General features: G+C 44.7%; 2 protein-coding genes across 3 annotated transcripts in view; one reads left to right on the top strand and one right to left on the bottom strand.

Annotated features, from left to right (window-relative positions):
• The first annotated feature begins 222 nt into the window (after positions 1-222).
• Positions 223-3,695, top strand: LOC106813298 (5-demethoxyubiquinone hydroxylase, mitochondrial-like). 2 transcript variants are annotated; one of them, XM_014817401.1, is made up of 7 exons: positions 223-342; positions 601-856; positions 1,139-1,253; positions 1,541-1,625; positions 2,110-2,164; positions 2,423-2,491; positions 2,939-3,695. In XM_014817401.1, the coding sequence occupies exons 2-7, from the start codon at positions 638-640 to the stop codon at positions 3,014-3,016; spliced, it is 621 nt and encodes a 206-aa protein (XP_014672887.1). In that variant the 5' UTR covers positions 223-342; positions 601-637; the 3' UTR covers positions 3,017-3,695. The 2 variants fall into 2 exon arrangements, with proteins under 2 accessions (XP_014672887.1, XP_014672888.1); XM_014817402.1 differs by having other exon boundaries at positions 634-856.
• Positions 3,696-3,867: 172 nt separating this feature from the next.
• The window catches only part of LOC106813297 (retinal guanylyl cyclase 2-like), a gene marked incomplete at its 5' end in the record, with an annotated part of 13,384 nt that continues 3,331 nt past the window's right edge, over positions 3,868-13,920 (bottom strand). Inside the window, 8 exons of the mRNA XM_014817400.1 lie at positions 3,868-4,799; positions 5,343-5,425; positions 5,715-5,806; positions 8,718-8,816; positions 12,018-12,192; positions 12,392-12,584; positions 13,002-13,142; positions 13,443-13,614. Of these exons, the coding sequence (XP_014672886.1) occupies positions 4,304-4,799; positions 5,343-5,425; positions 5,715-5,806; positions 8,718-8,816; positions 12,018-12,192; positions 12,392-12,584; positions 13,002-13,142; positions 13,443-13,614 (1,451 nt within the window). The remainder of the gene's footprint in view (positions 4,800-5,342; positions 5,426-5,714; positions 5,807-8,717; positions 8,817-12,017; positions 12,193-12,391; positions 12,585-13,001; positions 13,143-13,442; positions 13,615-13,920) is intronic.

The raw sequence follows: 13,920 nt of genomic DNA on the forward strand, positions 1-13,920 counted from the left end.
CAGAGCCGGATCTGGTTTTCTTATCACTCGTGTACATTCTGAGATTGCTGCTGTGAGTGTAGTCCGAGCCGACGCAGACCCCAGTAATGGGGTAATGGATAAGTAATGGATAAACCCGCACCCTCAGATTAGCAAAGCGGAGTTATAACGTCTGCATTTGCGGACTACTGTGAGTGTACAAGTGGAAATACCGTATGGTGCCGCCCTCTATCCTGTATCCGTATCTAATATGGCGGCCCCCTGGAAGAACGAGTAAACATACGTGCTATTACACAGTAACATCAAAGACTGTAGACACACAGTTACACACGGACACTTTGTGCTGAATCATATTATTTTAAGGTACATGTGCACAAGAATTAGAATTTAATGAGAAGATTAACAAGTTAAATCGAAGTAATCTACACACTCACTGTGACTCACTGCACAAACACAGTACCAATACCAATACCATGTCACGTGCGTCTCTTGGAAGCTGGCCAGTGGTCATCTCATCATGATCAGAGTCATCACTTGCGATTTTGAATAACACCACACCACTTCTTAACGGGTTTTATATTATATTCTTAACAGTGAAGTTCACTATTAATATTTCCACAGCATTCTTCAAGGAATCGGTAATTACCTTCTTAGCGCAATGCCAATGGCCAGGCAATCAATGTTACTTTGGATGGCCCGCCCTGCCAGACAGACGTGCAGGACAATGTCCACAACGCCGGCCGGTGTGGACGTCCGACGGAGAGCTATGCTTGACCGCATCATCAGGGTGGACCATGCGGGCGAGCTTGCTGCAGATCGAATATATGCCGGTCAGATGGCTGTTTTAGGCAAGACGGCCACGGGTCCCGTGATAAAGGTGGGAGGATGGATTAACCCTCTAGCTGCCTGCATTCCTGTTCATTGTAGCTTTCATGAAGAGTGCATACCATAACATCTGTGACTACGTAGCTGCTACGTTCTCTAAAGTATTCCGGTGCAGAACTCTGATTATGATGCAGCTTAAACACCAATCCTTTAGGATCACGGCGTGCGAATACTTTTGGCACAACCACAAGTCTCTGTGGATAACGTTAATTTACCACCCCACCTGTGCAAACGTCACGAGTACAGTCTGCTATATACCTTTATAACATTGCAGGAAATGTGGGAGCAAGAGAAAAAACATTTGGCAAAGTTTGAATCGTTACTGCCACAGTACCGAGCAAGACCATCAGCACTGATACCTTTCTGGAACATAGCTGGATTTGCTCTCGGTGACTATACTTATATGTAGTGAATCCTGCGTGAACCAGGTTATATAATTTTGAAGAAAACGAAGTACAAGTAATGTATTAAGCCCCCCATACACACATTTTTGCTGTGCAAGAGTTGCATGAAAATGTTTTTTTCTGTGTAAATCCTATTAATGCCTCTGGGTAACAGTCATGTAACTGTGCAATACAATGTATTGTTATCATTTCATTGGATAACTGCTCAGATATTAATCATCCTTAAACTGTCATAAGGTGTTTATCATTGTAATGCTGTCTTTGCTGTTTAGGAGCTGGTACTGCACTCTTAGGTAAGCAAGCTGCCATGGCCTGTACAGTTGCAGTGGAAGAAATCATTGGAGATCACTACAACAGGTCTGAAATAATGCACTCTGATGTGATTGATGCAGACTATTACCGTTTGCTTACTGCCATTTTAGAAAATGGTAGTTCCTACTTGTGTTTGCCTTCATCGAAAGTCTTAAGCAGTATCTACTGCATGTTGCATGTCCCATGCACTTGGAATAGAGTCAGTGAAAACTAAATATATATATTCATCTTGCTATCCTGAAACTTTGAGGTAGCTGCACCTACTCCTCACCATTACGAGTGTGTTAATTACTGCACTTATAATATATAGATGTAAACATCTCATTTTGAGCCGTCCCTACTGTTGTAAGTCAGCTACTAGCAATGTTAAAAGATCAGTTATAACTGTGAAGTCGTAGTTTTCTCTCTGAAAGCAGGTGCAGAATTTATTGTAAATAATCTATGTGTGGTAGAAAAGTGCAATTGCAACCAATGCTTAATGTATAGCTTCATTTTAAGCTAACGCTCATAGCATTGTGTATATTTCTAGTCAAATAAGAGAGCTCTTAGAAGACAACCCAGAACTGCACAAGGAACTGTTAGAGGTAACAACAGCATTCTGTCAAACTCGTGCCGATTGTGCGCATAGGATGTGTACATTATGTCTATGAATTTCCTATTGTTTTTAACTTACAAAATATATCTAGCAGATTGATATCATTCTATGACAGCAATGGAATAAAGCAATTTATGCTTTTCCAGTTGGATAATTAGCATGAATTGGTTCAAGACTAAGGCCTCATCACATTTCCCTATATATATTTTGTTCTCGGTCATCGTCATTGCGCGTTTCTTCATTGCAGACTATCAGAGAGTTCAGGGATGATGAGCTTGGGCATTTAGAGACAGGGATGCAGAACGAGGCAGAGCAGGTAAGTGAGCACCACACAACAAAACAGTGGAGTTGTTGGGAGTCTTGTTAGGAGAGGATCTCTCGACACCGACAAAGTGTATCGTGTTTCCTACCTGAAACTGTTTTAACAACTCTATCCTAATACCTGGAATCTATCTGTGTGTCAAAATCCGAGGCTGAATAAATGAGGATGACCCCTGCCCTAATTTTATACCTGGTAGACGTTTCAACATCACCTGATGTGTGTGGAAAACCATATTTCCTATTGATACGTATTAAAATCAAATTGAAATGCAACGTGAAAGATTGGAGTTAGTAAATATACACCGAAAATCGTTGGAAAAACATAAGCATGATCAAAATATGTCATGTGTAAGAATACACAAAGTGTTAGTTGTTTTGTGTGAGACTATAAGCAACCTATCTTTTGACATGAAGCCCATATCTTATTATCTCTCTTGTACAGGCACCTTTTTATAAGACTCTGACTGAGGTCATCAAGATTGGATGCAGAGGTGCAGTGTGGGTAGCCGAACGAGTATGACAGCAAATTCTCACCACACCTGGTCTGTCAGCTAAGCTAGATCTACATTCTAGGAAATGTAAACGTGCTTGGACTGCACAGGAAACATTCATGTTGCCTTCAGTGACCATGTGCAGCTGATGGCTGGAATCATCGTAGTTAAACGTTATCAGCTAGCTTTGAGGTTAGTAACCGTGTGAGGTCAGTACGTGGCTCCATCTGGGGGCGGTATGGATGATGGCCCTATGGATGATGGCCCTACGAACGACTGTTGACATTTGAGCCAAAGGATCAGAGGGCTGGATAAATGCCGAGGGGATGAGAAAGATAAAATTACTGAATGTGCCTTGCATCAGGGTATTTCAAATGGGATTTCTATCAGCCATATTTTGGCATAAAACCTACACTGGGATATTCGTGCGATTTGAATTTATAATAATTTAATTTCATTGTAAATGAATTGTCATTAAAGAGTAGCTAAATGAAAACCACTTCTAGTAAAATTAGTTATAACCTGCGAAACATGATGGAAGACTAGCAAGACGTGACTAGTTATATCAGGGTTCGCACACATGTATCTACAGGTTTATTCGTTATCGTGTCTTAGTAATTTATGTACAAGTTGTTTACTTGTTACTTATTGTTACTTGTATTTTGTAGGTAAATGTGTATTAAAACAGTTATTATTTGATACCAGATATATTATTGGTCCTCCGCTTTTACACAGACTTGTTATTGATTTTCTTATGTGCATTCCAATAAGGAATGTTAATAACATGACCCAAAAATATTCACATTTCTTAATTTTTTACGAATACGAGTATGATAAATAAGTTAACATACATTTCTGACAAAACAGTTAAATAATTTATTACATGCACAATCCAAACATGAGGTTATGTACGTGTTCACACGCAAACATAGTTTACAACATTGTGCAATGACAAACTGATACACTGGCATTATATATATAAATATGATATTTTCAGTAAATAGTAAAAACATTTACAGTGAGCAATGATCGAGGAGTTGGTGCACACCTAGACGTATACCATACTGCTATGATTGCTAGGAATGCACTCATAACGGGTGATACTGACGATGAGAAAATGAATTAAGTGTTGTTTACTGTGTTATGTGTTCTCCTGCTGTCGTGTGTAATGCTCACTCGGGTGTGTGTATCGCTTATTGTGCTGTTCCATGACACTGTTGCATGTCGTCTTGCTCCGGTCCGTATTTCTCATTCTTTGGCGCGTATCGTTCCTTCTGTGCTGCACTCCGCCCCTCGCCACCTCCTGCCGCTGACTGCTACGGCTGCAACTGTTCTCCGCTCATCTGCCGTGACTCTGTCGTTGTGAAGTTATACACGGGGGTGTTCGCATCCCTGCGAGAATCGCGCCTCACTCTCCCGCTCTTCAATCTACATCCGTTCCCTCTCTGCTGCAGAGGCAGCGAGTCACGTGGTGCCGCCGTGACGTCAGCGACGTGTCCACGCATTGTCTTTCCAAAGTCAATGTCAGCCGTCTCGCCGTGCAGCGATGTGCTGCCGGTGGTGCACCGGTAGGTGGCGTCTAGTGACACCTGTTGATCACCGGGTTGCTTCAGCAACGACGAGTTAACCGCAGGATGATTGACGGCTGCTTTTCTAGCAGATACTGGTTCCTGCACTGGTGGCAGCTTTTCCGCGTGTAGAGGCATGTCCTGTGAGACCCACGCGTCCGCGGCGACGGTGGCTCCATCTGCATCCCTGGGTTGCTCGATGATGATTGGCGGGGCAGGGGCGTGGGACGCGTGGTGAAGAGACCTAAAGGAATGATGATAAGAGACGGTGAATGCAGTGATATTCGCAACACGTGTGGTAACGCGCGCAGAGACGCACACACGCACGGACGTAAACGAAACAAAACTAGAACACACATACACGCACGGACACGCACTTAGATACAACACGAGCGTACGCATGCAATGATGCAAGCACACGCGCACATCAACACGTGCGTTAACACCATACAACTAACGGACACACGCGCAACACATACGTGCACACGTACACACGCACGCACGCGCGCGCGCACACACACACACGCACACGCACGCGCGCGCACACACACACACACACACACACACACACACACACACACACACACACAACACACACACACACACACACACACACACACACACACACACACACACACACACACACACACACACACACACACACACACACACACTGAGCTCATCACAAAAATGTTCGATATGCATAATATCAAGAGCGTATAAAGAAGGCAGTCCTTCTTTATACGCTCTTGATAATATCCAAGTACCTGATGGTGTGAGTACCTACGATTGGATCTCGGGAGGTACTGGTAAAGGCTTATCGAACCCGTCCTTGCCGACAAGCCAGTAGGTTTTTGCGAATCCCTTTCCCTGGGTCAGACAAACGCCAATCAAATAGATTTCAATATCAACTAGACTGATTCCAGAAGTTTCTGGCCGTCGTCAGATTGCTTCTCAGCTACTTACGGCGCCAGTCTGGGTATTGGCAACGCAACGACTACGAAATGTAAAGTATCTTTTACGTAACTGGTATGATACGTTTATCAACACTGCCATTTTATCACATCGTAAGAACTATGACATTGGATAGGTAGCGACAACCACATGCTTTAATGCTAAACTTTAGATAAACATGAATGGAAAATATCGCCGGCGGTACCTTCAGCTCGATCTCCCCTCTGTACTGCATGTGGTAACCTCCCAGCTTATCGAGCTCCGTGACCACGGTCTCGCTGACGTGAATGCGAAACGCTGCGGGACGAAAAAACGCCGCCATTTACGGTGTCACCGACATGCGACAGCAGTGAGGAATCGTCGGCAGACGTATTTACTTAATTTTAGTTGAAATTAACTTTAAAATGTACAAACTAAAAATTAAAAAACGGCCGCTTCACGTGATACAATCAGCCTAGAGTGAACGGATGTCAGTAAGGTCTTTGTTTCGCCTATAATTATATGTTTGCGCAAGATTTAGCTCTAGACATGTGTAGCCCTGGGATCGATACAGCAAGCGTGAGCATGAGTGAAGGGATCACAATTTAGCGTTAACTTTTGCTGAAGGGGTCGTTGTCGTATCAGGTACTACAGATATGTACCCGAGGTATATATATATGTATACACAAAGTGTACCAGACTTGTACTACAGAAGTGTACCCTAACCCTAACCCTAACCCTAACACTAACCCTAAACATACCTCATATAAAAATATAAACATAATACTAAACAACCTAAAACTACCTCGAGTACATATCTGTAGTACCTGATACGACAACGACCCCATCTGCTTCACTTTTAGCTAACAACTCTTCGTCACGCTCGTTTATAGTCGTGAACATCCGTATCTATGCTATAACGACGACGATTCGGACGACGCAGAGGTCGCGAGGTGGATTCTGTTTTCCAAGGTGGCGGTCAGAAGGCATCGACCATCTACTGAAGCCGTGATAGTGTGTGTGCGCGCGTGCGTGCGTGCGTGTGTGTGCGCGTGCGTGCGTGTGTGTGTGTGTTGTGCGTGGCGTGCGTGTGTGTTCGCGTGCGTGCGTGCGTGTGTGTGCGCGTGCGTGCGTGCGTGTGTTGCGCGTCGCGTGCGTTGTTGTGCGCACGTGCGTGTGTGTGCGCCGCGGTGCGTGTGTGCGCGCGCGTGCTGCGTAGTGTGTGCCGTGTGTGTGTGCCGCATCGAATATATAGAAAACTAGCAAAGCTTACCGCGTCGCTTCAGACGGTGGAATTCATGAATGATGTGTATTAGTGTTGTACTCACGCTAAGGGATCAGGGGCTCTCTTTTGTAAAGTATGTCTTTTGGTCTCGTGTGCTGTGTGTTGAATGTACCATCGCCCTGGTTTGGCCGTACTGTGAGAGGGCAAACATAGAAAGCATGCGCATGTAAAGAAGGCTCAGGTTGTGGTCAAGGCCGCATGCTGAGCCTAATGGTAGTAAAGTCTATGGTAGTGATGCTGCACGCGTGCGGGCATATGCTGTGAATGTAGATTTGGCATGGTTTAAGTCTGAGAAGAATACTTTGAAGGCGTTAAAAAATAGAATACAGAACGTACAGGTGATGGGCACTAATTAGCAGAACTTCGAGGTATACAACGTTTTGGTAATTGTCGTAAGACAGAGACCTGATTTGGCCTTGAGTTTGTTGTGAGTAGTTTTCTCAGTTGAAGCTTTATTCGGCAAAGATTTAGCACGTAGGATAGCCAATGTAAATTTGGCCCAAAGAGAGAAGACGTATTTCGGAGAAAGATGTCCAGCTTCTGAAAGTTGAACCCTTGCGCTTTAATTGATGTGATGCACAGTAACCAAGCCGAAGGGAACTGGCAAGCGTTGAAGTGTAAATGATCGCTTGGCATCGATGGAGCATGATATTATCCTGGTATTAATGTTCTTTTGTTCACATGCCAAGGGCCGGTAGTGTTTCTGCTATCGAAAGTATTGTGTGTGTGAATGCTATGGATTTGATGTCTAGTACCATTGCAAGAGTACATTCTCGAATATAACCTACGCTTTAAAAAATTGACTTTTGGACCGTAAACAGGACACTTTTTTTATTTTATGCCTCATATGAATTATATCAGCAGTTTTAAGAATTGATATTAAAATGAAATCCCCAAATATCCAGGCAGTTTGGTTTGTCAGGCAGTAATAATTTCAGGAGCTTTTGGTCCAGCAAGTTGGTAATCACCTGTCTGTGGGGCTGTTCCGGGGCTTAACAGTGTTTGCCAACAATACATAATTCAATGCAGGAATGGAAAAACCTACGCCTTAAGTTGCAGGAGATAAAGGTCATAGAGCCTACTAACGTGTAATTAACTCAGGGCTACAAAGTTTTCGGTGTCAAACTGAAACCGAACGGTGAAGATGTCGGTGAGCACATTGTCGTGGAAGGTCATCATTATGCGATTTTTGGGATATCGCCAGGAGAGTCCATGAGGAGGAATTCGCTTAACTAAAACATAACTTAGCTAATAAAAATTCGCTTTCCCTTTTATAGGTAAATGAGCAGCGCCTATGAGGCAACGCGTGCTACAATACTGCGCCCAGCGCATGGTTAAGTAGTAGTCCGCTTCGATACACCGGTATGCTATTTTTAGCAGTGTTAAATAAACACGGCGTTGAAATTCAACTTATTATGGTTTTCATCATTGGCAAACATGCGCACAGTATTACTCTATGAGTGGTAATGCATCGTTTACATGTCAAGCAATCTCAAATCATGCGAGCAGAATTCAGAGAACATACATCACACATACTACGCTCTACATTGCCAAGCTCAGTCAACAACACGTTTAGACTGGTACCCGCTTCGCCACCCTCACTCCGAGGCATACATACCTTCGCCCTACCACTGACGTGTTAGTAGTAGCGTGTTGGAACTGTCGACCGGTACCAGTCTATCAATACGTAACTAAACATTGGGGTAGTGTCGTCGATCGATATACGGCGTATGGGTATCGGCACACCCTCGAGTGGTTAAATAAACGGCTTGAAATTCAACTTTATCGTGTCTTTCATAACGTTGAAAAAGTGCGGCCCATATTGACTCTACGAGTGGTAATGCAATCGTTCTACAGTCAAGCAATTTGAAATCATGCGCAGCAGATTCAGAGAACATAGCTAACAAAAAATGGACTGTTCCCTTTATAGTATAGATTAGATACCTGCGCCCGTTGATTCCATCCTGGATGTTGTGTTGACGGTGTCGCCGAACAGACAGTAGCGAGGCATGGTGAGCCCCACAACTCCAGCCACGCACGTACCTACACGAAATCAGGGTCACGTTGAGATTCCGCGTCAGACAAACAACGATTCTACACAGACTTCACGTATCACAAACTAGACGTGATGCGGCCAGGATGCCGGGCGGCGAGCCGCGCCGAGGATTGACACTTTGTGTCTTACAATCACAGCCTAACGGCCGCACCAGTGTTTTATATTTTTTAAATATGGGGGCCATTGGACCACCAAATCGCCGATCTCAGGAACTAGAGCATTCTGCTAGGCTAGAACGGTTTCCTACGATAGAGTTTGGCACAAATATAAAAATAACACGCTGTTTAGCGCACTACGTCCTTTTGTTGCATTTTCGCATTTCCGTAATCAGAATAAGCCCCGCCTTCTTCGTTGATGGGCATGAATGGGGCGCGTCAACGACGTGACCCGTTACTGCGTGTAGGTGTTTGGCGAGACTGTTTGCTTTTCGTAAACAATGAAAGGCCCGGCCGATACATTTCGCAACGAAGTGGAAAATTAGAAATTTTACCGCTTTCGGAAGTGAACGAGTGCGTCATTCACTTGAACATTGAATTTTTTCTAAAAATTAAATAATTACAAATCCTTAACTGGCCGCGCTACTCGATTGTTTAGCCAATGAACGTAGCTGTGTGCGTGACGTCTTGCCCGCGCGCTTTATGCTTGGCTAACTGGCAGCAAACACTTCACCATTTTCGTTGCTCGTACAGGCAATTTTCGTGGTCGCCAAAAAAATGGCCAAGTGCTGCGGGGGCCGGCAACGACCACTCACCACGGAAATTTAGTGGTGACCACGAGTTGCCGAGAATCAAACCGTTTTGATTTCTCACACGAAAATTGCTACGTGGTGGCAACTTGTGGTGAAGTGTGCTGTGACGCGCAACGCCACAAAAATTGCCGACCACAGAAAATTTCTCTGTACGAGCAACGAAAATGGTGAAGTGTGCTGCTAGCTTTAGCGGCCTCGGCCTCGGCTAGCGGGCCTCGAAATGGATATCGGAGGCACGCACCCCGCAACACGCGTGTTTGTTTACATCAGGATGGGCGGTGTCGGGAGTTCTGCGATGATAACCTCGTAATTTCTCAGCATTTCTTAAGGTCGCATGGAAACATTTACCAATTTAGTGTGTCAGTTAGTCCACAGATATGTCACAGTAATACTAAACGTATGTGTTTCACATACGTTCACATATTTTGCACACAAGCGGTCGATCATTGTAAAAATGTGTGAAGATTTACTTTTAGCTTCATTCTGACGTAGTCATGTGCAGCTTGTAGAAGCGCATGATTGTCCGTCCGTCCGGCCGTCCGTCCGTCCGTCCGTCCGTCCGTCCGTCCCGTCCGTCCGTCCGTCGTCCGGCCGTCCGTGCGTCGTCAACAGTTGCGGCACAAATCTTAACCGCTCGACGTTACGGTCACGATATTCGGGACGTGGGGGGGAAATCCAAAAACGAAGTTGGATGTCGAAGCTGGGTCAAAGGTCAAAGGTCAAGAGGTGTAAAAGAAGGGGGAATATTCCCTCCTTAACTTAAGGTATAGGGAGGAAATGCAGAATTGCGGCACAAATCTAAACGGCTCGACCTAGGCTCGTGATAATCGGTGTATAGCATCATGGTAGGAAAAGCCATCACTGTGCCGAAATTGGAGGTCACAGGTCAAAGGTCAATGGGGTAGAGGGCAGATTTTAGACATTTTCTGAGAACATGGTCTGACGGAGCGATTGAAAAACAATTTTGTTTCAGCGGTGACCTAGCTACCATTTTTATGGCTTTATTGAAAGGACCGTGAAATGTACTTTCCGCTGACATGCGAAGAGTAAGTGTCGGATAACCTTTTGACCCTTAAGAAGAGGGTTAAACATTGATTTGTTGACTGTTAACAAAGGACTGAACTGCTTTTGCTATTATTAGAGCCCATACCTGTGTGAATGTGAGGCTACAGTTGCACAGTTTAATTGAAAAGGCAAATGTTTGTTGAACAAAGTTTACGCTCCTTAAATCATATTATTTTCTAAAGCAGTCTGTCTATAGCACCCTGAAGGCTGGATTAGTGAATTCCCGTGTGGGTAGGCAAAAACACGGGCAGCCCATGGCTGGCACGCTTCTAATCATAATTGTTGCCTGCCAACCTGCAATGCACATGTGTCTGCAATGCATATAGATTAGGTGGGTGCGAAAGTGTAGCTGATATATTTGTTCCAATTGGCTACGAAAGTCAAACAAGAATAAAGAAGACTTATGTATAAGACGTCTTGCTATGCACAAATGAATTTATCAGCAGAACACCAGACACCAGATGAGCCCTGTCGCACTGCGGCACTTGTTATTGAGACGTTCCAAGTGACTGTGCTTTCATCAGTCTTGTACGTCAATGCACGTGCGTCAAGAGCCATAAACTCAACACAATTTCATCTCTGTTATTGTTTACGCCTGAATGCGTGATTATAATCAGGGAGGGGGTGCATGTAAGAGGGAGACATTTTCTTTGGGGTTCCGAAAAACACAATTCCACTTGATAATTTTATGGGCCATTTCAATTGGAAGCTCTGCATAATGGACCCCCAACAAGCCCTTTGACTGACTAGTCAAGAAATTCAAAGGTCTGTATATTGCTCTTATTTAGCCGCCGATAGTTCTTATTTAGAACAACGTCTTCATTGTTATCTTCTAAAACTACAGACCATCCGCTGACCGCTGTGGAGACGTGCGTCGGGCCTCGAATTTGGCGCACGTCTCCACTGCGGACAGCGCTCCATACTTGAACATCCCCGCGGTCGCGTGCGCATATCCCGCGGAACTGCGCGTCTCATGCGCGCGCAGCGCTCAGGATCAACAGCAAAGCTGTGCCACGCAATCTTGTATCATGTCTCTCTGGATTCAAGGGAAGTTCTGGTGTAAGAGTGTCATCCCATTAAATGGGGAAGACGCGGAGGTATTTATCTTAATGCCTCTATGCAATTACTTTATTGATGTAATCAGGAGTCTATCAATTATTGATAGACTCCTGATGTAATTATGATGTGAAAATAACAAAGGCCGCGTGTGTGTCCACTGAGGTTGCCGAGCTTTCTCTATGGCCTCTATTTCCCTGGTAATCTGCAGAAGCCGTAAAGTTAAAAAAAAAAACCTCGAGGTCTTGCCCCCGATAACAATCACCGAGTTCTTAAACACCAGCAGAGGCCGCGATAGGACGAATCCCGTTTCGCGTACCCGTGTGTATTCCGATGCGGATCAGGAGAGGTTGGTTCTGTCGATGCCAGATCTTGAACGTGCCGCACTGACTGAGTATGTCGAGCGACATGGTGGCGATCTCGCCGACGTGTCGGTCGCCGTTAGGCACGGGGATTCCGCTGACGACCATGTAAGCGTCGCCTATCGTCTCCACCTGTCAACGATAACGGTGATGAGGACGACGACGACGATGACGACGACGACGACGACGACGACGACGACGACGATGATAAGTGACTTCCGTAATTAATACACCTCTGCTATAGCGCAGCTAGGACGTCTCCCGCGTGACTTTAATCACTCTAATTAATTAATCTAATTAATGAATTTAGTTTAGTGACATCAGTCCGTACCTTGTAAACGTCGTACTGGTTGATGGTGTTGTCGAACATCGTGTAGAGGTCATTCAGGAAGGTCACGATCTCCATGGGCGTGCTGCTGGCAGAGAGCTTAGTGAAGCCGACTATGTCCGAGAAATAGATGGTCGCCACCTCGTACGTCTTCGCTTCTACGGGCTGGCCTGCCTTCAACGCGTCTGCCACCGTCCTGCATTGTGACGACAGGCGTTGCTTAGTTAATTAATAGTTTTTTTAGTTATAATTTAGTTATAATAGTCTATAGTTGAGTTGTTTTAGTTAATTAGTTATTTAAGTTTAGTTGACGTCAATTAGTTATAGCTGCGTATCGCAGGTATTGGTTAGATAGGGGGAGAGGTAAAAAAAATGTCGGTTTTAGCCGTCCCCGCGTATTGCCTAGATCGCGGACAGCACCGGTAATCTCAGCTATGATTTAAAAGGTAGTCGCGTGTTATTACTGGGTTACTGATTACTGCATGGTCGCTGGTAACTGATTACTGGTTACCAGTAACTATAGTAACTGGTTATTGGTTATTGGTTATTGATTATTGGTTGCTGGTAACTAGTTACGGGTTACTGCTCAGCTATCCCAAATCCTAACTCGTACCTTGGCAGCATCTGATAGAGAAGCTGGTCAGTCTTCTTCTTCTCCTCGTCCAGCTGTTCGGTTCTTTCCCTCACGATATCCTCCAGGTTGTCAGAGTAACGCTCGAGCATTGTAAACATCGTGTCCACCATGTTGGTTTTTCTGATCAACAGACGCAACCACACACAACCCCTTTAAAATATATCTAACCTAATTTTAATGCAATCGCGTTTGCATTAATGCAAACACCCATTATGGTAATATAAATTGATCTGTAATATCAAAGACAGTATCCAAGGTATTGTATGATATCGCCGTTGGTAATATATATATATATATATATATATTGCACAAAATATGAAGAGACAAACGGCTGTCACTTTAGTATGACTTTTTTTTTAGAAAACTTCAGTCGTTGTACTTTGCTAGTCTCTACAACGGCAGACTATGTATGACACGTACTTGCCGTGGTTCATGCCCTTGAATCCATCGTAGATGGCATCGAATGAGGGCCGTGACTCGGGCATCTCCATCCAGCATTGCTTCATGATGTGAATGGCTTCTGGCGGCGCCTGCTGCGGCGACACCGACGGCCGGATCAACGGCGGAGGCTTCTTTAACTTCTTAATGAGATCTGCGAGCACAGACGTCAATTCGGATGAGGAGAATTCAATATGGCGTCAGTGAGGTAGAATATTGTAGATACAGGTTAGTTAAGAGGTAAGAAGGTGAGAAAAAGATATGAGATAAGAAGCTTGGATTGCACCAGGTTTCAGACCAATGAATTATCAGGATAGCGCGTAATGAGAAGATATTGCGGGACGGGATGGGATGGAATGGAGTGGGATGGGATGGTATGGGTTGGGATGAGATGAGATGGGATGGGGTTGTATGGGATGGGATGGGATGGGATGGGATGGGATGGGATGGGATGGGATGG

The sequence above is a fragment of the Priapulus caudatus genome, unplaced genomic scaffold (assembly GCF_000485595.1).
Source record: "Priapulus caudatus unplaced genomic scaffold, Priapulus_caudatus-5.0.1 Scaffold753, whole genome shotgun sequence".
Lineage (NCBI taxonomy): Eukaryota > Metazoa > Priapulida > Priapulimorpha > Priapulimorphida > Priapulidae > Priapulus > Priapulus caudatus.

Excerpts from the sequence above, each read along its gene's own strand:
- LOC106813298 (XM_014817401.1), top strand. The coding sequence starts at position 638 with ATGCCAATGGCCAGGCAATCAATGTTACTTTGGATGGCCCGCCCTGCC. Across the intron at positions 857-1,138 it reads CCACGGGTCCCGTGATAAAG|GAAATGTGGGAGCAAGAGAA; the intron begins GTGGGAGGATGG and ends ATAACATTGCAG. Across the intron at positions 1,626-2,109 it reads ATTGGAGATCACTACAACAG|TCAAATAAGAGAGCTCTTAG; the intron begins GTCTGAAATAAT and ends GTATATTTCTAG.